General features: G+C 42.6%; 1 protein-coding gene across 1 annotated transcript in view; it reads right to left on the minus strand.

The window, feature by feature from the left end:
- The window catches only part of HSD17B12 (hydroxysteroid 17-beta dehydrogenase 12), a 52,551-nt gene extending 36,588 nt beyond the window's left edge, over positions 1–15,963 (minus strand). Inside the window, exon 1 of the mRNA XM_028727689.2 lies at positions 15,604–15,963. Within this exon, the coding sequence (XP_028583522.2) occupies positions 15,604–15,922 (319 nt within the window). The 5' untranslated portion in view covers positions 15,923–15,963. The remainder of the gene's footprint in view (positions 1–15,603) is intronic.
- Positions 15,964–25,921: the final 9,958 nt, after the last annotated feature.

The raw sequence follows: 25,921 nt of genomic DNA on the forward strand, positions 1-25,921 counted from the left end.
TACGAACACACAAGTATTAAGGAGGTTCTTTAGTACTATACAAATGGGGTCAGGGTTATATTTAACATGCAACATGACTAGATTTGAGAATTTCTGACACAGTATCTACAACCGGCCATTGTAAAACTCCAGTGTGCCAAGGTAACAAGCCTATAAAAATGCAAGTCACCTCATCTCTCAATTATGTTCATTTATTAAGTTACATTTATTCAGCAAGTGATTAAAATACATTTCTATAAATTACTGCCCACTCTTCTTGGAGTTGGGGTTCAATCAACCTACCTATACATTTCAATGTACATCTGTTTGTATGGTTTTTGAGGAAAAATGAAGACTGATCTATTGCTCTACAAGCTACATTACATGCTACATAACTTTTTGTCTGCCCTTTGTCAGAGAAGGGTCAGAAACCACAAAACAAGCATCAGGTGTGTCTTGACTACCTTGCCATTGTTGGTTGCAGATCTCCTCAAAGGATACCCTGAGGATTGTTATCAATCACTCTGAAAACATCTTTCTGCATGCTAAGTATACATTAAACTGCACAATCAACTTGTGTATTAGGTCAATAAGATTGTAACAACTTAAAAAATGAGGCCATGACTTGCTCAAGGCTACTGAGAATTTTCATTCCCAAACAGGAACTGGAACTTGGGACTCATTGCTGAAGCACAACCAATCTAATACAACCCACCAACCCATATTGATTTCAGGAGAATCTCCCCATACTACTGTATTTGCTCTGAGAAAAAGAGAATACCTTACCCACAGTACCAATGTGGTTTTAAATTTAGTGCTTCGTGGCTGCAGTTAAAGAATGTCAGGAGAGAGACTAGATTGGAAATTATAGAAAGGCATCTAAATCCATTAATTCCCCCCCAGCGCGCTTACTTTTGTGCACTAGAACAGTTCAGCCATAATATACAATAAGCAGAGATGCGTAAGCAGCTGCGTATAGAAAAAGATGAATGAAGTGCATGACGTTAAAGATCTGTGAACTGAGGAGTTTAATGCATGAATTGAAATCCAAAGTAACCACCTCCCCCTACTCCAAACTACACACTGCAAAGCATAAAACAGAGAAGATAGGTAGAAGGGGAAATGTGGTCTCTACCACATTTACAAAAACTGATGGCCTGTCACCCAGACACTGATGAATATTTTTACAGGATAAAAATGGCAACCTAAAGTCTAAAAATAGACCAGTGTGCTGCAGACCTGTCTGGTTTGGCTATGCTTCTAGAATACCAATGCAATTCCTTGCTGATATGCTGCCACCATTTCACAATGCAGGAAGAGGGGAAATGGTTATTGAAAACATTCTATTTGCAAGAAAGAGGAACATACAAAAATCTAGATTTATGATGTGCATTTACTTTCAAATTTGTAGACTGCAGAAATGCTCATTTCTGTAAAGGAATATTCCTCTTTACACTCTAGGCAACAGATCAATGTCCTTAATTTTTAATATCTGCAACTCATGACAGAATGCTCTCATTATTTTAAAATTAAGATGTAATGTATCCTATTGCAACCTCCATGAAAACCATTTTTGTCTATCATGTCTATTTGGGATGCAAGTAAGCCATTTTACACATCACAACATCTATTCTTAGCTAAAATGATGTAACATCCATAAAGTCTTTCTGAAAAGCTGCCTTATAGCACCTTATAAGAAAGTACATAAGCCCGTTAAAAGATGACTTGCCACGTCTCTATTTTATATTATGGTGTCAGAAAGGAGATACACTAAAGCTAATTGTATGTACAATGGGAAAACTAAAATTTCCATGTTTTATTTCCTCTTCCATCTTGGACACACACACACACACACACACACACACACACACACACACACTTATTTTGCTTGATGTATATTTGATGAATATGCAAAGCAAATATATATATTTCAATATGGTAGAATGCTAAACATTATATTTACATTTAACATGTCTTCATTTTGGTTCACATTTCTACCCTCTCACATTATTTTTATCAGGGGTGGGGAAATTCTGGCCAGGGGGTCAAATTTGGCCCAGCCCAGGTCTCAGTTTTGCCCACATGTTAATTTCCCCAAACCTGCCCCACACCTGATGTCACTTGTGATGTACACCTGTGTGAAAGGTAGGGATTAGACAATGAACATCTAGTGAGCTACATGGCTGAGCGAGATCTGAAGTCAGATCTCCTTAGTATCATTCCAACAACCTATTGGCATTATGAAAAACAGCCTGGAATGAGCACTGGCCTCTCATACTTTCTCCTACCCTCACATGATACGATTCTCTCCACTCTTGGTTCACAGCAAACCACCATTTGCCATCATGAACCTAATAGCAAACCAGGAAGCGGAAACTGCAGAACACCAGATAGAGAACATAAAAGTCTCTAGGCTTTTATAAAAGCCTAGGCTTCTACACCATGGTTTGCCATTATGTCTGAACTTAACCATTAGGATAAATAAATACTTATTTGATTTATCTGAGACTCTCTTGAAGGAAGTTCTGCAATTGTTCATTTGTGGCTGAGTAAGTGTAAGTTACTTTTGTTTCGAAATGCCATGAAGGAAGCCAAAATGCTTTCTTAAAATACTATTCAATACTGAGCATTAATAGGAAGGCTGTTTTAGTTACAGAATAGTTACAGAAGTGTAACTATCCAGCTTCTTTAAGCATTTCTGTTACAGTTTGTTTGATGTATCTTATTTTCCCTGAAAGAACAAAAAGGACACTATATAGGCATCAGAATGCTATGCTCAACACCATAGCAATCCCTCACCCCAGATAAGAACACATGGATTTTGAGCATGTCCTTGTCACATGGCATTTCTCCCCTTTGGGGTTCAGTCACACCTATTCACCAAACAAGCAGTTGAGTCCCACTGCTCACTGGGAAGTCAGCACATTCATGTGACAGCATAAGATGATGAAAGGTGCAACTGAATTCAAAGACTGGTCATTCACAATGTTCAGTTTACTGAAGAAGTTAAACACAATATATGTTGTGTCCCAACACCAATAATTCAGTCTCCCTCACAAGTTAAAAGAGAGATATATTTCCCTGTTTCCACAATTCAGTGTCCTTTCTGTACAGACATTCACATGTCTGCGAACACACTATAAATACGCTATTAGGAGCCCTACTCAATCATGAGTTCCAGAGGTTCACACTGCATGTTTGAAAGCATGCAGGTGTGCCAAAAGATAAAAAAGATCCACAGCAGAAATGTGGGGAAAGCAACCCTTAAATTGGCTTAAACATAGCTTCCGGAGCTTAAAGGATGTGTACATCAAATTTCTGTATAGGAAAGGAAGCAATGTATAACCCTATGTGTTGTTTACCACATACAGTTATCTACAAGCGTGAGGAGTGCTAGAGCAAATGCTTTGCATCAAGAAGGTCTGAGGTTCAAATCCCAAATCTTCACTGAAAAGATCAGGTAATAAATAGGTGATGGAAGAGACCTCTGTCCAAGATCCCAAAGAGCTGCTGACATTCAAAATAGACAATCTTGGACTAAATGGGCCAATGGTGTGATAATAGAACAGCTTCATATGTAATAATAATAATAAATTTTTATTTGTATCCCGCCCTCCCCAGCCAAAGAGCGGCTAACAACAGGTAAAAATAGCACAGTGTACATAAAATCGCAGTCAATTAATTAAAATACATTCTAGAATCAATTCAGAATCAAATTAATGGCAACCATCGGGTTAGAGTTCTATGAAGATTACAGAGGGGGGTGGGTCAGACTGTGCCTTGGCCAAAGGCCTGGTGGAACAGCTCTGTCTTGCAGGCCCTGCAGTAATAATAATCAATAAACTGCATTTTATTGCCTACACAAGAGTATTTCTCATGTATACAAGGTATGAAGTAGTCCAAGTTATGGCGGAAGATGAACTTAACATAAGACACTGAATTTTCCTTTCTATACAAGAAACAGTTCAAACTGACTACATCTGATTTCATGAACTAACAAACATAACAGGCCAAAATACAGAAAACTAGACGGCAAAATCTGTTGATGGATCTCAACCAAAACTCTTGCTACCAGCTGCCAAATTGTACAATTCTTGGACGACGAACAGGAACGGAACTTGCTTGACTAGTAACTTGATTTTTAGTTAGCTTTATTATATACAGCAGAGTAAAGCACAGCTTTGTACAAGTTACCATATACAGTGGTGAAGCTAATGCATTTTAGCTAATGAATCCTTGAGGAAAGAATTTGGGAAGTTTGGGGGCCAGGTTTGGGTAACTACTGGATAGTCAGGTTTGGGTAACCTGTTCCTTCAGCGGTACCTCGGGTTAAGTACTTAATTCGTTCCGGAGGTCCGTTCTTAACCTGAAACTGTTCTTAACCTGAGGTACCACTTTAGCTAATGGGGCCTGCTGCTGCCGCCGCACAATTTCTGTTCACATCCTGAAGCAAAGTTCTTAACCCGAGGTACTCAGACTTCTTTCCAAACTTCAGCATTCCAATGCTCCAACAAGAAAACTGCTTTGTCATTCTGCTTATAAGGAAGAACTTAGTCAATCACCACCTGCTGCTAAGCTTCCTTATCTCCAAGCAGACTTTCTCACGTACTCCATTTAACTTGGCTTGTTACCAACCCACTAATTGTTCACTCCAAAAGCTGCTAGAAAACCAAAGTCTCAACAAAATCATGCAACATATTCCCCACACATAAGAGCACCAATACCTGCACCTGTGTGGAGGGCTTGTCATTCTGGTGGCAACTAGCTGAGGTGCCCTGCTGACTCGGCCACCTACTGCTAAAATGGCTAGCCCCTATCTCCTTGCCCCAAACTAGCTGGGGAGTGCAAAAATAATTAGGTTAGCACAAACAGGCAAGAGGACATTTTCAGAATTAAATCCAAGTGGTATCACCCAAGCCCCATCCCTCATTAATTTCAAACAGGGCTTAATACTTCTTTTACCATGGCCTTTGGGATCTGTAAATTGTATGCTGTGTTTTTACATCGTTATATTATTTCTTTTCTTTTATGGTATGCTGCTTTATATTTGGATGGACCGTGGATGTTTTAAATGTTAATGGTTTGATGATATTTTTAATGGGAAATTTAACATGGTTGTAAACCACTTTGGGAGGCATTTCACAGATATTAAGGGATGAACAGGAATAGTTGGGAATGCTTTCCAACTCAGATCAAAAACCAAGCTCTAAGAGGACTCAGGGATTTGAAAGCTTGCTTCTTGCTTGAGGTGGTCTTCTATGAGCCTGCCTCAGGAGAACTTTGTTGACATCTTTGCCTGCATGTGCAATAACTCTTAACAAAGAAAGCCACCCCACCTTAAGTATTTCCTTCTATAGGTGGAGTGCCTGACTCTCCATCAAGGAAGTACATTCAAGATCTGAGTAAATCTGAAATTATATACGAGCCAAATAAGGTTAATTTAGTTGGGACACCAGTGGAAACACAATCAAGAAGCAGCATAGATGTTTATTACAATACATTTTAAACTAATGCATCAACATTGTTCAGTGGAGGTTCCTACATTAGAGATATATATTATACACATACCAGCCTTCAATGTTGTGTTGAACTGTTTGGCAGTACAGTAATTACATAACTGAAGAGAATGGTGTATTTTTAAAGGAATGCTACAGTTGTAGGCATAAAAATAGGAAGGTCGATTCACAAGTTAGCCAACAGAGGATGCTGTGTAGCAATATATAAAAAACTTCATTCTACAGCTAAAACACTCTCAAAGGCACAATCAATTTCAAACCAAAATGTTTTCCCAACAAACATGACCATGAAGCAACTTCTTCATTATACTACTCACTCTTCAAGTTCCTTTAGAAAACTGCCAGAGGCGTTTACTTGAACAGTTAAGTAAGAAGCAACTGCATATAACTCAACATTTTACATGCTTTAAAAATTGCACAGGATCTCTATTAATTGTATGGTTTATATGCATCAGATCTGCATTTACTGGACAGCTTAAAAAAATCATTGTTCCTTCTGGTTAAGTAAAGGGCAACAACAATTATGAGAACATGCAATGTAAAGGTAAACACTTCTAACTTCACCAAGAAACTTCCTTCTGACTAAAGAAGGAGCTGAGCAACAATTTGCTCACTTTTGCATGTGCCAAATATCAAGTCAGGTCTGTCCCAGCAAACCAGAATGGTTGGTTTATGTTTTTATTTTTTAAAAGCTGTCCAAGATTCTTAATAAAAGGGAAAAAAACCAGTAAGTACAAGTTCACAAGGTGGTCCAAGGACTGAAATTTAAGTATTGAAGTAAGTCCCTGAATCCCTTCCTTCATTGTCTCCCCTCCTTTCTTTAGCAGCACAATGGAAAGCATGGGATCTGCCTTGCAGGTTTCAAATGGGGCCAAATACCCCTAGAAAGGATGGTACACGATGAACTACCAATCCTTACAGAACACTTATGCAGGAGTCAGCAAACTTACAGTGCCTCGGGCCGGTGTCTCCAGCGCCGAACGCGCGGCGGGCCGGAGGAGTGCGTGCCCATACGCGTGTGCACATGCTATTTCCGGAGCACTTCCAGGTCGGAGGAGCACCGGAAATAGCTTGTGCGCATGTGCACAGGTCTCCTCCAACCCAGATGTGCACCGGAAATAACGCCTGTGCATGTGCAAATAACGTTTGCACATGTGCACAAGCTATTTCCGGTGCTCCTCTGACCCGAAAGTGGGCAGCCATGCAGCGCAGTGCCAGATAAACGAGTCCCTCGGGCCTTATCCGGCCCGCGGGCCTTAGTTTGGGGACTCTGCACCTATGCAATAAATAGGACAACTATTTTTCCTACTTGCTCTCCTCTAAGGGTCAGGCTGGAGCTTGAGGGTGCTGTTAGAGCTGGCCCCATCTGTGGAAACCCAAGTGGATTCTGTCATTGAAATTATGTTCCACCAACAACAGCTGTTGCACTAGTTCCAACCCCATAGAGAAAGTTTTGCCAATTATTCATGTACTAGTGGCAATCCATTTAGACTACTTTAATGAGCCAGTGTGCATTTGAAGACTACAAGGAAACTTCAACTGCAACAACAAACAGCAGCTAGATTCCTAAATGGGATTCGTCAAATGAAATCCCTCTAAAAACTATGAAACTTCACTGGTTACTAGTCCATTTACAGACACATGTTAACGAGCTGGTTCTCATATTTTAAGCCTCAAATGGCTTAAGATCCAGATACTTGGAGGACTGCCTCCCCCACATGAACTTGCCAATCTAAACACCACCTTTGTAGGCCCTTTGAGGCTTCTCCCTGCCTTCTGAGGTGAGTGATGATCACAAAGGGGACCTTCTGTTGTGCATACCTATTGAGGAATGTTCTTCCCCAGGGAGATCTGACTGTCCTCAATTATGATGTGTTTTCACTGCAAGGCAAATAGATTAAATTAACCCAAAATTTTTGTTTTGCGTTTTTCTGGTTTGTTTGTTTGTTTGTTTTTGTTTACTTAGATTATGCCAAAGCAGCCCTTAATTATCTGGTTTTATGCTTTTATCCTCTTAAATGCCAAGCCACTCTTAAACACTCCAATGGAAGAGCAGAATAACATTGTAAGTATTGATTATTTATAACTATCAAACAAAAAGTGTGTGTATGGATGAGGGTGAAAGGCATCTGGGAAAATTCACAGGCACTGTGAGACACGGAAGTGTCAGGCCTGCTGGTCCATCCTACATCTCTATCTCAGTTGTGTCTGTGTGGCTTCTTCCAGCATTTTCACAAAGAACCACATCCAGGATTTGCACTATGTGGGGTCTTGTACACTCAACTGATACCATTCCATTAGGTTATAAGGGAGCCTTCACATGGATTGTGCCTATATTGCAACCAGTCCCCTTGCTCACCATGTGTTTCTTTTTTGGGGGCGGGGGGGGAGACACTCAACTTCTGATTCCTACAAAAGATACAGGGCTATGTGATTAATAAAGACACAACGTGCCACAGCAGCTGCAACTTTCTTGCTGCTTCTGGATTTTTCAAGATATAGTGGTACCTCGGGTTAAGAACTTAATTCGTTTCAGAGGTCTGTTCTTAACCTGAAACTGTTCTTAACCTGAAGCACCACTTTAGCTAATGGGGCCTCCCGCTGCCGCCGGAGCATGATTTCTGTTCTCATCCTGAAGCAAAGTTCTTAACCCAAGGTACTATTTCTGGGTTAGCGGAGTCTGTAACCTGAAGCGTATGTAACCTGAAGTGTATGTAACCCAAGGTACCACTGTATAGGTACAACTTGGCAACCCTAACACTTGTTTTTATAAGTTTGTTATTTTTAAAGTTCTAATATGAAGAATAAAAATCCATTTCCAATATATATTTATAGATTGCACAAGTCAGAGGAAATAGTGGTAAGTTCTTGCAAGATAAGCTTTATAAGAAAAACATTACAAAACTAATATTTAGGCTTGTAACAAGTATTTTAACTACCATATTTTTCGCTCTATAAGGCGCACCAGACCACAAGACGCACCTAGTTTTTGGAGGAGGAAAACAAGAAAAAAAATATTCTGAATCTCAGAAGCCAGAACAGCAAGAGGGATGGCTGTGCAGTGAAAGCAGCAATCCCTCTTGCTGTTCTGGCTTCTGTGATAGCTGCGCAGCCTGCATTCGCTCCATAAGACGCACACACATTTCCCCTTACTTTTTAGGAGGGAAAAAGTGAGTCTTATAGGGCAAAAAATACGGTAAGTGCAGAATCCTCCATTATTCTCTCAGCTGCTCTACTACCCCACCTATGTAAACAACAGAATATGGGAGAATAAGTTCTACAAGGATGGCAACAGAGAGGTTACTCCAGACTCCCTGTCTGGACAGCGGGGGGGGGGGGGGAGAGATTTGCCTTCTACATCACAGCCTTTCAGGTATTTGAAGAGGGCTATACTGTCTCCTTATAGGTCCGTATAGTTAAAGCTATGGTTTTCCCAGTAGTGATGTATGGAAGTGAGAGCTGGACCATAAAGAAGGCTGATCGCCGAAGAATTGAAGCTTTTGAATTATGGTGCTGGAGGAGACTCTTGAGAGTCCCATGAGCTGCTAGAAGATTGCACCTATCCATTCTTAAGGAAATCAGCCCTGAGTGCTCACTGGAAGGACAGATCGTGAAGCTGAGGCTCTAATACTTTGGCCACCTCATGAGAAGAGAAGACTCCTTGGAAAAGACCCTGATGTTGGGAAAGATGGAAGGGGGCGACAGAGGACGAGATGGTTGGACAGTGTTCTCGAAGCTACCAGCATGAGTGTGACCAAACTGCAGGAGGCAGTGGAAGACAGGAGTGCCTGGCGTGCTCTGGTCCATGGGGTCACGAAGAGTCGGACATGACTAAACGACTAAACAACAACATACTCTCTCCTAGGGCTGCGGGTGGTGCTGTGGATTAAACCACAGAGCCTAGGACTTGCCGAACAGAAGGTCGGTGGTTTGAATCCCTGTGACGGGGTGAACTCCTGTTGCTCACCCTGCTCCTGCCAACCTAGCAGTTCAAAAGCATGTCAAAAGTGCAAGTAGATAAATAGGTACTGCTCCAGCGGGAAGGTAAACGGCGTTTCCGTGCGCTGTTCTGGTTCGCCAGAAGTGGCTTAGTCATGCTGGCCACATGACCCGGAAGCTGTACGCTGGCTCCCTCGGCCAATAAAGCAAGATGAGCACCGCAAACCCAGAGTCGGTCACGACTGGACCTAATGGTCAGGGGTCCCTTTACCTTTATACTCTCTCCTCCCCACCCCACCCTTTTCCATACAAAACATACCCAGCTCCTTCTTCAACCTTTCCTCACAGGACTTCCTTCCCATGTTATAAACCTCATTGAAAGCATATTTTGCCTTGAAAGGGTATTTCCATGTACAACCACCCACAAAAGCTTCAATCTATTCAGGCCATATTTCATATTCTGGCCCAGCAGCATGTGACAATTGCTATGGTGAGACTGGAACAACTGATGACTTATGCCAGTGGTTTTCAATCAGTGTGCCATGGCACCCTGGCGTGCCTTGAATGATGGTCAGGGGTACCACGAGCAACACTTACCTCTGTCCCTCTTTCCTTCCCTCCCTCCTCTGATGCTCTCTCATGTCTCTGCCTCCCAAAGGCTTGCACAGCTTATTATTACAGACCTGGCTGTAAACTCTGCAGGCAAAAGGTGCCTCTGGGAGCCACCTTTCTTTGGGGCGGGGAGTGGGGCAGCTCAGAGACCAGGGGCAGCAGCAGGACTCCCAAGGAGAGGGGAAAGGAGAAGAGGCTGAGGGAACACTCCACAAGGGAGGGTGTTTGCAAAAAAGTGAGAGGAAGCCAGCTCTGCAGGCAAGGGGTGACATAACTGGGTTCCTGAGCCCCACAGGGGTGCCACAGAAAGAGTGTACAGTAGATGGTTAAGGGAGTTGTGGACTGAAAAGGTTGGAGACCTCTGCCTTATGCTGTGGGATGAATATCTCCTAGAGGTGCACAATTTGTGTATTTTGTGCATGGGTGTAGACAAATTGGGGATTTTATTTATTATTACATTTATAGCCCACCTTTTATTCCCAAAGAGCTAACAAAGAGGAAACACTTCTTCCCCTCTCTATTTTATCCTCACAATAACCATGTGAGGTATGTTAGGCTGAGAGACAATGACTAGCCCAAAGTCTTACCCAGTAGGCTTCAAAGCTGAGTAGGGACCTGAATCCTGGCCTCCCAGGTCCTAGCTCAGCACTCTAACAACTTCTTCACAATGACTTTGTGCTGTCCAGCACTCCTGACTGAGGAACAAGAGACAGCTGTGCAGAGGAAAACGAGATTGTTTATTCCAGGCTAGTAAGATTTTATCTGGATTAACATGTCCAGTTCCCGAATGTTAAAACTGAGAGGTACTTTTCTGGAAGACAGATACAGGTACAAGTTTCCAAACTAGCTGTGTTTCAACACACAGTAAAGTGGAACCACCTCAAAGCATGTATTAAAGGAGTGGAATTTTGGCTTACCTATATGGACTATATGGACAAACTACAATGTTGTTGGAAAGAAAGATGGTTTTATGTCTCTATCTTAAATAATGAGAGAGGCATGTGGATAGGATATCTCTGGCTGAAGTAATTCTTACAAGTTTTAATTTTAATATAGTTGCCTGATGTTTTTTGTTGATGTAAATGTAACCCCGAGGACCTTTAGTGGCCGATATGAGCAAGAGCAAACCATAGTGCAAGCAGACATCCACCTGCACATCTGGGCTTTGTCTTCCTCTCCACGCCCCCATGTGCCCCTAAAATCTGTTCAGGAAGGGAAAATAGAAGACAGAAGATCTGCTGGGCAAACTGTTGGACATCACTGGATGTTACTTTTACATACAGCAGGCTAGTAGTAAGGAGGTAAAGAAACTAAAGGTGGTATTCAGCTATTCTTTATGCAGAGAAGACTCATAAAAATGAAAGTGACAAAAATAGGTTGATTAATTTCTCTGGGTTTACTCGGCGTAAACCTTAGTTGAATACCACCCTTGGTTAACTTGGAAAAGTGCTCTGTTTTACTCTAGGTTGCTCTCAACTATAATCTCAAGTATGTGGCTACATGTGTAGAATGAGCAATTTGCCTAAGGCACTAAACATGTCACATTATTTGAGAAAGTGAGAAGCAGCTTGTGGACTGTCAATAGCATGAGCAAAGTCCAGAAGTAATGTCTGTAGCATATCTCTTAAGCACATGGACAATATGCCCATGTTTCAGTATTCTCTGATAATCATTTACCAAGACTGGGGGTTTCCAAACTGTGGTCCACAGACCATCAGCTTTGTTTGTGTGGTCCACAACATGCCTGTGAAGAACACTTACAATTTGAATTCTACAGAATTCTGTGGAATTCAAATTGTACTACAATAAAATAGAGTGTAAGATATAAAAAGCCAAAAAAATGTTTTTTAATCTTAAGGCATATAGCACAGTGCATTACCACTGCTATAAAAGGCAAAAGAAAAAAGGAGGAAAGAGTGCTCTGCCAATTCCCTAAGCATTTCTAAAGAGGGTGTGGGATTTGGGAACAACTGATCAAGATTATGCAGTTTTCACAAGATGTGATCTCCTAGTTAGAGCTACAGAAAGGCACATCCACACATTATCTGATAGGTTGATGGAATTATCAGGTCAGTGATATCAGGATGAAGGTTGTTTTGGTGTGGCAGAAAAGAACTAATGGAAAAATATTATGTAATTTGATTGCAAAAGTTGGAAAGTCTTGGATGCTGTCCAATGGAACGGATTATAAAATTAAATTAGTATGCCTACACTCAGCCATCAAGATGTATGTTTTATTCCTCAGAAACTTATATTTAAATTTTTAAGAATGGATTAAAAAGTGGTTCATCTGATTCCTAGAGTTGTATTAAGACAATTAACATGACACCCTTATATTGTGAACTGTTTAAAATTTTGCACTTTTGTACAAGTATCTAAGTGTCTTTTTAGCACACAACATGCTTGTGTTCCCAAAACGTTATCTATGAAAAAAAATTAGTATGTAAAACATATTTTTATTTGGACCTTTTTACTGTATGAAAACAAAAACATTACATTAGCACAAGCCAGTTCAAGGTAAGGCCCAAGCGCAGACCATTGTCCTCTTCCTAACTATGTGTAGCTTCAGCCATACATAGCCTTTTCCTATATATATCTCTCTCTGCAAATCTGCAGGCCAAACAGGTTTCCCAGTATTGGGGGATGAAGGGATGGGAGCTTATCTATAGTACGTTCTGTCACTGCTTCTTACCATGAATTTAGAAGGATCTGATGGAGTTAAAACTAGTTTTTCCAGTCTGTTGGAACCTGACTAATCTGACTGAGACAGTGAGAATGACTAATTAATAATGAAAACTAGTTGTGAAGCTCCAGCTACTGAACTCAGAAGAAATAAAGATGGGGTGGAGATGAGAAAGAGATAAGAAAAAAGGGGAAAGATAGGGATGCAGAATATGCACTACTGCAGAAAGACAAGAATGAATATTATGGGATACAGAGGGGTTAAAGAGTTGTGGAGAGTGGTGTGAAGTTAGGGTTCTTGTTCCTTTTGCATTTTACACATTGGCCGCATCAACCATTTTGGAATGATTCTTTTGGAATATCAAACTTCTATATCTTCCACAAGTGATACTAGGCAAAGATACACTCTGGGACAAAACATGAATTTCAGTTAACATAAATGAGTATGGTCGTAATGCATGCATCACTGCATGAAGAGCATGGGGTTGCGTACTGAAATTCCCAGTGCCAGTAAAACTTCACCTCTTATCTTACTGTTGCACACCACCCCAATCTCCACAGCAGTGCAAGATTTCAGGTGTCAGGCACTTACCCAGGGTTTGTGTTTCCTTTTGGAAATAAGGCACAGTAGAGACTGTGGTGTCTTTAAGATACATGGTTTATTTATACACACTGTATATACAACCTAAACCTATGATGTAGGGGCTTCCAGGATTACACTCCAAGAGGGTTTCATTTCTTCCATTTCTGCAGCCTTGGATTCACATTGTCTGCCCCCATTGTGCTCTCTCCCCACTTTCACCAGCCTGCTGCAATTTACAACTATTTCCCCTCCAGTTTACATCATTTCCCACTGCAATCCTGAAACTCCCTTCTAAAAACTCTGGTAATGTCTTCTGCTAACTACCCACAGCTCAGAGTGGAGCTCCACCCATTCGCTGTCCGGCACAGAGAGTCTCTGTTAATGGCTCATATTCCCTGCCTTTGTTTGCTTAACAAACCGGCCATTATCAGGCTGGCCTGTATTTTTACACAGCTAAATGCAGCAAAGCATTGATTAAATTATAGCACTTAATTTATGGCACCCAAAACCCCATTAAATCACAATATAAACTGCCCCAGGCCACTACACAACAGTCAGTACTGCCATCAGGATTGCTGTGTCAGCACTACAGAATAACCTGCCCATAATACAAAAGTGTATCACAAGAGTACTATAGAAGAGCAATAAAGACAAGGCTAGCAACATCTTAAATGAAATCACAGCAAAATATGCCAACAAAAGTGTGTATCAAGGGCACTTGGAGTTGTTACTAGAAGCAAATGTGGCAGAGTTAAACAAGTAATGCCTTTCTGCCTCACACAGGATGCTATTTTAGCTATTGCAGGAGATGAATCTGTGCATAGTTCAGAGAATGGGACGGAGACGTAGGATTAATTAAATTTTTAAGGTACTATTGGTGAAGAATTCCAAATAAATCAAGAGCTACAAGGGGCATATACTGACAAGCACAGAAGCTGGTTTAATAAAAGCAATTCTACATGGCTTTTTAATTTCTTAAGGGGAAAAAATCTACATTATTCATGACCCTAAGATGCATATATTATAATACACTGGCAGTTTAGTAGGGCCAAGGATTAAATCTATTGATTACATTAACATAAAAGAGAGCATGTTTCAAAAACTCATACAGGTCAGTTGCAGAGCAATCAAACAAAAGCATAACTCTGATTTTTTTTTTACTTGGCTCCTAATGAGATCCTTTACATTATACAAAAGCTCTAAAAAAGTTCCTGCCTTATGTTTTTTTAATTCTGCTTTAAATTTCCATTTCTGAAGCTTTGGCTTTATTATTGCTTTTCCTTTTTTAAAAAATCTTGGAAGCTATGTCAAGTAACTCTCAACTGTAGAAAATTGGGGTATATATATGATAACCTCAGTATACCATAGGCATCCGAACCCTTAAGGGATCCAAGCACAGGATAAAACTATTCTAGTAAGCTCCATTCTGCCAGTAAGATGTCTTACATAAATTTAATAATGACCCTAAATAAATATTTCTTGGGAGAAAGGGCCAAAAGGCAGATAGATACAAAGGATTATCCCCACTTTCCTTGGATCAAAAAAATCTATAATGACTACCAATTCCTGCTTCTGAACTCTAAATCTCTATGATGGAACGGAATCACAACACATAACAAGATAATGTCTCCCCCCTCCAATGCATATGGCCAGAAAACCATCCACATCAATAACCAACATCACTAAAAACATTATCTCTAGAAGTATGCATCAGAAAAGAGGTTTTTTAAAACCCTGACTACAAGTATAAAAGCAAGAACTAATCTTATGAATCTTACTGCGCAGCTGAAGCTTTCGCTGGGCAGAAAAATTTAAACAATTAAAGTACAGCCTTACTCTCCCCGCCCCAAAACTGCCACAGCGCCGATTACAGAAAAGCAGCATCAGCAGAATGTGAAGTGATCAGCTAATCCGTGGCGAGTGACCTTGAGTGTGTACCGCACTTTATTCCCGTCCAATGCCAGTTAAGGAGGAGGGGTGAGCCAGGAGGGCTCCTCTCAAAACAAGGAGAAACGCTCAAAAGTTATCACCCGCCAACATAAAAGGGGAAGACACACACACTTGCGCAGGAGGGAAAAGGCGTGCGCGAGTTTGACGAAGTGGGGGAGAAGAAACGAAGGCAGCCGAGAACTGCTGGGGCTCAACAGAGGCCTAGGAGGGGAAGGCACTGGCCGGACTGTGCGGAGAGACGTCGAGGGAGCGAGAGAGGGAAACGGGGGCTGGCTGCCGAGGCCTCCACTGGAGAATTCCGAGCCAAGGGGCACCGGCGCGGCGGAGGGCGGGTAGACTCACCTGCCCACGCGCCCAGGTGCGGGCCCACCGCCGCCGGGTTGCCCAGCACCCACAGGCGGACGGCATAAACTACGTGCTGAAGCAGCAGCCACACGAAGTAGGCGACGCTCGACACCCCGACCCAGTAGAAGAGGCCGGCGTAGGAAGACAAGAAAGAATCTGAGGCCCCCATAGCTCCGCCGCAGCTCCTGCGACCACAGCGACGAGACGGCTGAGGCGAGAATGAGCCCGCCCGGCTTCCGCCGGGCCTGTCCCACGGAACAGCCCCGCCCCCGCGGCGTAGCCATTGGCTGGCCGCTTCTCCCGCGCGCCCTCCCATTGGACGTTTTGCAGCTCGCGGGGAGTCCACGCTCGCGGAGGCCTACTCAAGTCATTCTTTCTCTCCGAAACCGCCCTCCTCCACACAGAGGAGCCGGTCCCTTCGCGCGTGCGCACTCAGGGGTGGGGCGGGGTGGAGCCTATTCCTTTGCCTCTTATTGGCCGAGGCCTTCTTCATTCATGTGGTGGCCACGCGGTAAGCAGGTGGGCGGTTTTTTCCCCGGCGGGTAAATTGAAGGCGGGGAGCAATCGGGCGGCTCGCGCGTGGAGTCCACGCTCAAGGCCGGCCCACCCATGAGGCAAAGGTGAGGCGACTGCATCGGGGAGCAAGATCCACAGGGGCAGCCGATCCCAATGTAGATCTTTGCGTGCTGGATGAAAAGAGGCTCGTGGGACCTTCATGCCTGAAGTCTTGCTACTGCTGAGATGTTGCCCCGCTGAGTTCTTCTTCCACTCTTAGAGATATTTGTGTGTGGTTGTCCTCCACAGTGTTTTTCCCTCTTTGGGGCATAACTCAGGAAATGAGACAGTAGCTCGTAATAAAACTAATCTTCCCTCCCCCGTAGATGGTTGTGCAAGCAGGCTCTGTGCCCTAGTGGGGAAATCTATTCTCACCAGTAGGAGGTATCTCTTAAGAAATGATGTTATCAGCAAGCAACAAGTGCCTTGGAAGGCACACGGTATCTGTTTAAGACCTGTATGGGCATGTTCGCAACTTTTCATGTGCATTGGCAAATACGTTTGAATCACCCAAATTTCTTGCAGGCATGCAGCCAGCTATGTGACTTTCCCTGCATGGTGTATCTGCTATAGGTCCCAAGACATTTCACTTCATCTCTTTGTTCATGTGTCTATAAATCATTTGGCTGAAGGTTGCATTGGATCTTTTAGCTTTTTGCATATAAGGGGGGAAAGCCCCGTTTTATAGCTTTGGGCACCAGGCAAAAGCCTTTCTTTATAACCAGGGCTTTGGGTGATTGACATTCTGTGGCCTTTAAAATGTGTTTGTGGAAAGAGGATTATTGGTTTTGTTTTTGTTTTAAGTATTTCGTGTTCTCATTTTGGTTTTTGTGTGTGTTGTGAACTGCCCTGTGATCTTCGGATGAAGGGCAGCATACAAATTTAATAAAATAAACTTTCTTGAGAAAGTTATTAGTATACACAGATACCTTCTTGTCATGAGGTCCATTCCATATGATAGAGAAATCGGGAGTTTAGCTTCACTTTGAAGCTAACTTCTGTTACTTTTGCTGTTCCTTTTCCAGCAACACTTTTAATTGGATATACGCGGGTGGCACTGTGGGTTAAACCACAGAGCCTAGGACTTGCTGATCAGAAAGTCGACGGTTCGAATCCCCGTGACAGGGTGAGCTTCCGTTGCTTGGCCCCTGCTCCTGCCAACCTAGCAGTTCGAAAGCACATCAAAGTGCAAGTAGATAAATAGGTACCGCTCTGGCGGGAAGGTAAATAGCATTTCCGTGTGCTGCTCTGGTTCGCCAGAAGTGGCTTAGTCATGCTGGCCACATGACCTGGAAGCTGTATGCCGGCTCCCTTGGCCAGTAAAGCGAGATGAGCGCCGCAACCCCAGAGTCGTTCACAACTGGACCTAATGGTCAGGGGTCCCTTTACCTTTTTTATCCCAGTTTGTATCTATAGTGGACTTCAAATTGCTTTTCAGTACAGTTTTATTGTTGGCGATTGACTACTTGGAGTAAGTATTTGATTGCAGATATTTTGGTTAAAGGCACATTTGACTTGATTTCTTTATGGAAAACTTCTATACCCAGCTATCATCTTCTGATGTTCATCTCTTACAGCACCTTCATATTGTATTGGTGCACATTCAGTTTATCCAGTGTAAGAGATGGTGGGTAGGCTTTCACCATAAGAAAATGTACACAAGGAGGTTTGTGAGGTATCCTGCGACTCAAGGAATAAACCTATAGGATTATAGAGGATTATCTCAACCATTACACACTATATGAAATTACAGGACTTGGTAATGCCCAGTTGTGTGGGAGTTAAACTTTAGCAATGATTGAAAAAGCAGGATTATCTCAACATCATTGTCTGGAGTGTCAGTTGTAGCAATGAACACATTACGTGCCACCCCAGTCACTTGTAGAGACTATCTGGGAAAAATTAAGAGGCCAACTGGATCAGGCCAAAGGCTCATCTAAATCCAGCATCCTGTTCTCACAGTAGCCAACTGGATGGCAATGGGAAGCCTGTAGCAGGATGCGAGCAACATCCCCACTTGCAGCCCTGGTATTGACACATACTGTATTGACTTCAACAATGGAGGATGTACTGTACCATCAAGTAAACACCATTGATATCTTTATCATCTGTGAATTTGTCTAATCTTTTAAAGTCTTCCAAGCTGGTGGCTATCAGTACTTCTTGTAGGAGCAGGAAATACTCTGTACTTTCGCCTGTCCTGAATCTTCCAACTTTCAGCTTTATTGCATTGCCCCAGGTTCTAACATGGAGAGGGAGAAAAACTACTCTCTATCCACTCTCCACACCATGTATAATTTTATATATTTGTCATGTCTCGTGTGCCTTTTCTCTGAAGTAAAATAAAAAATCCAAATGCTGTAACCTTTCCTCATAGGGAAGTCACTTTGTCCCCTTTGATCATTTTGGTTGCCCTTTTTCAGTTATACAATACAGTGGTACCTCAGGTTACAGACGCTTCAGGTTACAGACTCCGTTAACCCCGAAATAGTACCTCAGGTTAAGAACTTTGCTTCAGGATGAGAACAGAAATTGCGCGGAGGCGGAGTGGCGGCAGCGGGAGGCTCCATTAGCTAAAGTGGTACCTCAGGTTAAGAACAGACCTCCAGAACGAATTACAGTGGTACCTTGGGTTAAGTACTTAATTCGTTCCGGAGGTCCAATCTTAACCTGAAACTGTTCTTAACCTGAAGCACCACTTTAGCTAATGGGGCCGCCGCGCCGCCGGAGCACGATTTGTGTTCTCATCCTGAAGCAAAGTTCTTAACCTGAGGTACTATTTCTGGGTTAGCGGAGTCTGTAACCTGAAGCATATGTAACCCGAAGCGTATGTAACTTGAGGTACCACTGTAAATTCTTAACCTGAGGTACCACTGTATCCATTTTGAAGTAGGGCAACCAGAACTTTACACAATATTCCAATCATGGTTAATCCATAGATTTGTTGAATGGCAGGAGATTGGCAGTTTTATTTTCAATCCTTTTCCTAATGATCCCTTACATGGAATTTGTCTTTATCATAGCTGCAACATGCTAGGTCATCTCCTTATTGAGCTATTAACCACAAACGCAAGGTTTCCTTATTGGTCTGTCACCACCAGCTCAGACTCCATTAGCAATTGTTTTGCCCCAATGTGTATCACTTCATTTGTGACCGGTAGCTTTTGTGCACATGAATGGATAGTTTTCATCCTGCTGTCTTTCTGACAATTTTCTACTCTCTTTTAAGCTCTTATCTGCATTGCTCCATTTGTTAACTAGCAAGTAGCAATGTCAAAACTTTTTAAAAAATCATTTTAAATACCTTGCTCTCATTTCACCTAGTTTTATATCTCTCATAATTAATGCCAGCGTATGACAGTGGTGGTTGATGTTGTTGTTGTTGTTGTTTAGTTGTTTAGTCGTGTCCGACTCTTCGTGACCCCATGGACCAGAGCACGCCAGGCACCTCTGTCCTCCACTACTTCCCGCAGTTTGGTCAGACTCATGCTGGTAACCTCGAAAACACTATCCAACCATCTCGTCCTCTGTCGCCCCCTTCTCCTTGTGCCCTCCATCTTTCCCAGCATCAGGGTCTTCTCCAGGGAGTCTTCTCTTCTCATGAGGTGGCCAAAGTACTGGAGCCTCAGCTTCACGATCTGTCCTTCCAGTGAGCACTCAGGGCTGATTTCCTTAAGAATGGATGCGTTTGATCTTCTTGCAGTCCATGGGACTCTCAAGAGTCTTCTCCAGCACCATAATTCAAAAGCATCAGTTCTTCGGCAATCAGCCTTCTTGATGGTCCAGCTCTCACTTCCATACATCACTACTGGGAAAACCATGGCTTTAACTATACGGACCTTTGTTGGCAAGGTGACGTCTCTACTTCTCAAGATGCTGTCTAGGCCTGTCATTGCCCTTCTCCCAAGAAGGAGGCGTCTTTTAATTTCGTGGCTGCTGTCACCATCTGCAGTGATCATGGAGCCCAAGAAAGTAAAATCTCTCACTGCCTCCATTTCTTCCCCTTCTATTTGCCAGGAGGTGATGGGACCAGTGGCCATGATCTTCGTTTTTTTGATGTTGAGCTTCAGACCATATTTTGCGCTCTCCTCTTTCATCCTCATTAAAAGATTCTTTAATTCCTCCTCACTTTCTGCCATCAAGGTTGTGTCATCTGCATATCTGAGGTTGTTGATATTTCTTCCGGCAATCTTAATTCCAGCTTGGGATTCATCCAGCCCAGCCTTTCGCATGATGTATTCTGCATATAAATTAAATAAGCAGGGAGACAAAATACAGCCTTGTCGTACTCCTTTCCCAATTTTGAACCAATCAGTTGTTCCATATCCAGTTCTAACTGTAGCTTCTTGTCCCACATAGAGATTTCTCAGGAGACAGATGAGGTGATCAGGCACTCCCATTTCTTTAAGAACTTGCCATAGTTTGCTGTGGTCGACACAGTCAAAGGCTTTTGCATAGTCAATGAAGCAGAAGTAGATGTCTTTCTGGAACTCTCTTGCTTTCTCCATAATCCAGCGCATGTTTGCAATTTGGTCTCTGGTTCCTCTGCCTCTTCTAAATCCAGCTTGCACTTCTGGGAGTTCTCGATCCACATACTGCTTAAGCCTTCCTTGTAGAATTTTAAGCATAACCTTGCTAGCGTGTGAAATGAGTGCAATTGTGCGGTAGTTGGAGCATTCTTTGGCACTACCCTTCTTTGGGACTGGGATGTAGACTGATCTTCTCCAATCTTCTGGCCACTGCTGAGTTTTCCAAATTTGCTGGCATATTGAGTGTAACACCTTAACAGCATCATCTTTTAAAATTTTAAATAGTTCAGCTGGAATACCATCACTTCCACTGGCCTTGTTATTTGCAGTGCTTTCTAAGGCCCATTTGACTTCACTCTCCAGGATGTCTGGCTCAAGGTCAGCAACCACACTACCTGGGGTGTACGAGACATCCATATCTTTCTGGTATAATTCTTCTGTGTATTCTTGCCACCTCTTCTTGATGTCTTCTGCTTCTGTTAGGTCCTTACCACTTTTGTCCTTTATTATGGTAATCTTTGTACGAAATGTTCCTTTCATATCTCCAATTTTCTTGAACAGATCTCTGGTTCTTCCCATTCTGTTGTTTTCCTCTATTTGTTTGCATTGCTCGTTTAAGAAGGCCTTCTTGTCTCTCCTTGCTATTCTTTGGAAATCTGCATTCAATTTCCTGTATCTTTCACTATCTCCCTCGCATTTTGCTTGCCTTCTCTCCTCCGCTATTTGTAAGGCCTCGTTGGACAGCCACTTTGCTTTCTTGCATTTCCTTTTCATTGGGATGTTTTTCGTTGCTGCCTCCTGTACAATGTTGCGAGCCTCCATCCATAGTTCTTCAGGCACTCTGTCCACCAAATCTAAATCCTTAAACCTGTTCCTCACTTCCACTGTGTATTCATAAGGGATTTGACTTAGATTGTATCTTACCGGCCCAGTGGTTTTTCCTACTTTCTTCAGTTTAAGCTTGAATTTTGCTATAAGAAGCTGATGATCTGAGCCACAGTCAGCTCCAGGTCTTGTTTTTGCTGACTGTATAGAGCTTCTCCATCTTTGGCTGCAGAGAATATAATCAATCTGATTTCGATGCTGCCCATCTGGTGATGTCCATGTGTAGAGTCGTCTCTTGTGTTGTTGGAAAAGCGTGTTTGTGATGACCAGCTTGTTCTCTTGACAGAACTCTATTAGCCTTTGCCCTGCTTCGTTTTGATCTCCAAGGCCAAACTTGCCAGTTGTTCCTTTTATCTCTTGCCTCCCTACTTTAGCATTCCAATCCCCTATAATGAGAAGAACATCCTTCTTTGGTGTCACTTCTATAAGGTGTTGTAAGTCTTCATAGAATTGGTCAATTTCAGTTTCTTCAGCACCAGTAGTTGGTGCATAAACTTGGATTACTGTGATGTTAAAAGGTCTGCCTTGGATTCGTATCGAGATCATTCTATCATTTTTGAGATTGCATCCCAGTACAGCTTTCGCCACTCTTTTGTTGACTATGAGGGCCACTCCATTTCTTTTACGGGTTTCTTGCCCACAGTAGTAGATGTGATGGTCATCCGAACTGAATTCGCCCATTCCCGTCCATTTTAGTTCACTGATGCCCAGGATGTCAATATTTATTCTTGCCATCTCATTTTTGACCACCTCCAACTTACCCAGGTTCATGGTTCTTACATTCCAGGTTCCTATGCAATATTTTTCTTTACAGCATTGGACTTTCCTTTCGCTTCCAGGCATATCCGCAACTGAGCGTCCTTTCGGCTTTGGCCCAGCCGCTTCATCAGCTCTGGATCTACTTGTACTTGCCCTCCGCTCTTCCCCAGTAGCATGTTGGACGCCTTCCGACCAAGGTTGATACCTTGGTTATTTTCATGTCTTAAAGTACCAGCTCCAGTTTGCCTTTTTTATTGTCCTGTTCAGAAGAATTAGGGAGCCCAAGCTTCCAGAGATTCCAGGCACTCACTCAGGGTCCATGTTTCCTTTTGGAATTGAGGGACAGCAGAGACTGTGGTGTCTTTCTGATATATAGTTTATTTACAACCTGTGCCTACAGCATCAGCACCCTAAAAGGGTCTTGTTTCTCCAATAGCTACAGCCTTAGATTCAATCAGAAATCAAACATTGCTCTCTGATGCTCTGCTTGCTGCTTTTTTTCAGCTTCTAGCTCACATAACACAAACTCTGCTTTCAAACTCAGCCTTTTATCCTTCTCTACTAGAGAGCTGGAAGAGGGCCCCCACCCATTTGCCATCTGGCACAGAACCCCATTTCCTCTGTTCTCTTAATGACCCCTTGCCTTTTGTTCTTAATGGCCCACCATCCTAGGCGATGACCTCTTGAGGAAGCTAGCCTGCCTTATAGGATTGATTAGAAAGGATTAGGAAACCGGTGTCAAGAACTCTCTCTGTGCAATACTAATGTGTGGGCAGCTTTCCCAGCCCCACCAGGTGAAGCCATATGCCTCTAGTGTTGCAACTGCATAATAGAGTTTCTACAGGTGTTGTCAGTTTGTTCGCATTCCCTTCCTTCCTTAGGCAAAAACTTTCTAAATGCCAAACTAGTAAAGCAGGATGAACTTAGGACTTATTGTGTTGAGTAGGCCATTTTGAAAGTCATTCTTTTAACCCAGAGGTGAGGAACTGCTGGCCTAAGCTGGAACTGACCTGACAACCATTGCTATTTGGCCTGTCCGCCTCTTGCTAAATTTGTCATGACATTATGCTGAAGATGGGAAAAATACTGTGAACCACTCTGAATCATGTGGGATCAGTAGTCGCAGTAGTCCTGGTAGAACTGGTGACATAGCTGCTGAAGAAGAAAAACCAAATTGAGCCACAAGAAGTCTGGAATCCACAGGCACTCTCTGGGGTATTGAGGAGTGTGTGATAGCACCCACACCCACACCCGAGTGCTGGAAGTGCAGGAGTGTGCAGAGATCACTAGAGAAGCATCTGAACAAATTGGCAGTGATGACTTTCCTACATTTCCCTTCCAGGTGCCCCATCTAAGAGATGCTCCTCCTATCCAAAGTCTTTCTTCCCAGCAGCTACATCCAGTACTCACAGTGAAATTGAAAAGTGCATCACTTGAAAAGCGCTGCCTTGAAACCAACTTTAAAAGAGCATTACTGTATTAGTTTTCAGCGAACAGCTTCATTTGCATTAATAAGGGAGATGTCCCTATTCTTGACTGCTGCTCTGAAACTAGACCCCTGCCTATGCATCTGCTTCTGACCGCTTTGACTGAGACAGCTTCCTCTAGTTCCCAAAACCCAACTATTTGGATGCAGACTTTTGTCAATGCCTGATATTTATTTATTTGGTGCATTTATATACCACTTGGGACGCGGGTGGCACTGTGGGTTAAACCACAGAGCCTAGGACTTGCCAATCAGAAGGTCGGCGGTTCGAATCCCCGCGATGGGGTGAGCTCCCATTGCTTGGTCCCTGCTCCTGCCAACCTAGCAGTTCGAAAGCATGTCAAAGTGCAAGTAGATAAATAGGTACCGCTCTGGCGGGAAGGTAAACGGTGTTTCTGTGCACTGCTGGTTCGCCAGAAGTGGATTAGTCGTGCTGGCCACATGACCCGGAAGCTGTACGCTGGCTCCCTCGGCCAATATAAGTGAGATGAGCGCCGCAACCCCAGAGTCATTCGCAACTGGACCTAATGGTCAGGGGTCCCTTTACTTTACCTTTATATACCACTTAATCATTAGCAATTTGGTGTACATAAAAATAAACCATACAGAGAATAAAACAGTAAGAATTCGTCATTAAACCAAACAGAAATCCAAACATAAAATGGCTGCTGGAATAAGAAAATACTGGTCATGCACCTGACGTTCAACAAGGATGGTGCCAGTGTCTCATCACAGCTGGGAGGACGTTCCACAGGCTGGGGAGCACAGGAACAAATGCATGGATTCTAGTAGTAATGAGCTGTGCAGCTGAGCCATGAAGGACCACCAACAAAGACTCCCCTAAGGATCTCGGTGATTGGTTAATGAAAGAAGGGATCAGACAGTCCTTAAAATATCCTGGATCCAAATGGTTACAGAGTTTGCAAATTAGCACAAGAACTTTGAATCTAGCCTGGTAACCAATGGGCAGCCAGTGTAAGCTTTTAAAACCCACTTCAATATGTCCACAGCTGGGTAACATGCAATTTTATGTTGGATTTCCCCTTTCCCCCTTACCTCATTAGCTGTTTCTCTCTATTTAATATGGGGTTTACTGATAAAGTGTGGGCTGCTGGACTACCATCTCACTTGGATGAGTACAACATTCTGTGGACAACACGAAAACATACCCACGAGTGATGCATGAAATCCACTTTATTTATTTTTTATTTTTTTATAAAATTTTTATTGATTTTCAAACACAAAATAAACACAAACAATAAAACAATACACAAACAAACATACATTAAACATGTATAATTTTCATAACCTTTTCATAAACCTTGCTTCCCGGACTTCCCCATACCTCCCCTTTTCTGCATCCTTATTTTTACATTTCTTCAGCAACTCCCTCAGTTAACCAATTAATCAGTTCATTTTCTTTTAGATTCTTCTCTAGCTTTCAAATACAGCTACAATTCTCTATTTCCCAATCCCTTGACATTTTAACACTCGTCAATTTTACAACAGTTTTTTAAAATTTCTTCCAATCTTCTTCCACCGCCTCTTTCCCCTGGTCACGGATTCTGCCAGTCATCTCCGCCAGTCCCATATAGTCGATCACCTTCGTCTGCCATTCTTCCAGCGTGGGTAGTTCTTGTGTCTTCCAATACTTTGCTAAAAGAATCCTTGCTGCTGTAGTGGCATACATAAAAAACGTCCTATCCTTCCTTGACACCAATTGGCCAACCATGCCCAGGAGAAAAGCCTCAGGTTTTTTAGGAAAGGTCCATTTTGGACCTTCTTAATTTCATTATAGATCATTTCCCAAAAGGCTTTTATCTTCGGGCAGGTCCACCAAAGGTGATAGAAGGTACCTTCAGTCTCTTTACATTTCCAGCATTTGTTATTGGGCAAATGATAGATTTTTGCAAGCTTGACTGGTGTCATGTACCACCTATAAATCATTTTCATAATGTTTTCTCGTAAGGCATTGCATGCCGTAAACTTAATACCAGTGGTCCATAACTGTTCCCAGTCAGCAAACATAATGTCATGACCAATGTCTTGTGCCCATTTTATCATAGCTGATTTCACCGTTTCATCCTGTGTGTTCCATTTC

The sequence above is a fragment of the Podarcis muralis genome, chromosome 1 (assembly GCF_964188315.1).
Source record: "Podarcis muralis chromosome 1, rPodMur119.hap1.1, whole genome shotgun sequence".
In the NCBI taxonomy this organism is placed as follows: domain Eukaryota; kingdom Metazoa; phylum Chordata; class Lepidosauria; order Squamata; family Lacertidae; genus Podarcis; species Podarcis muralis.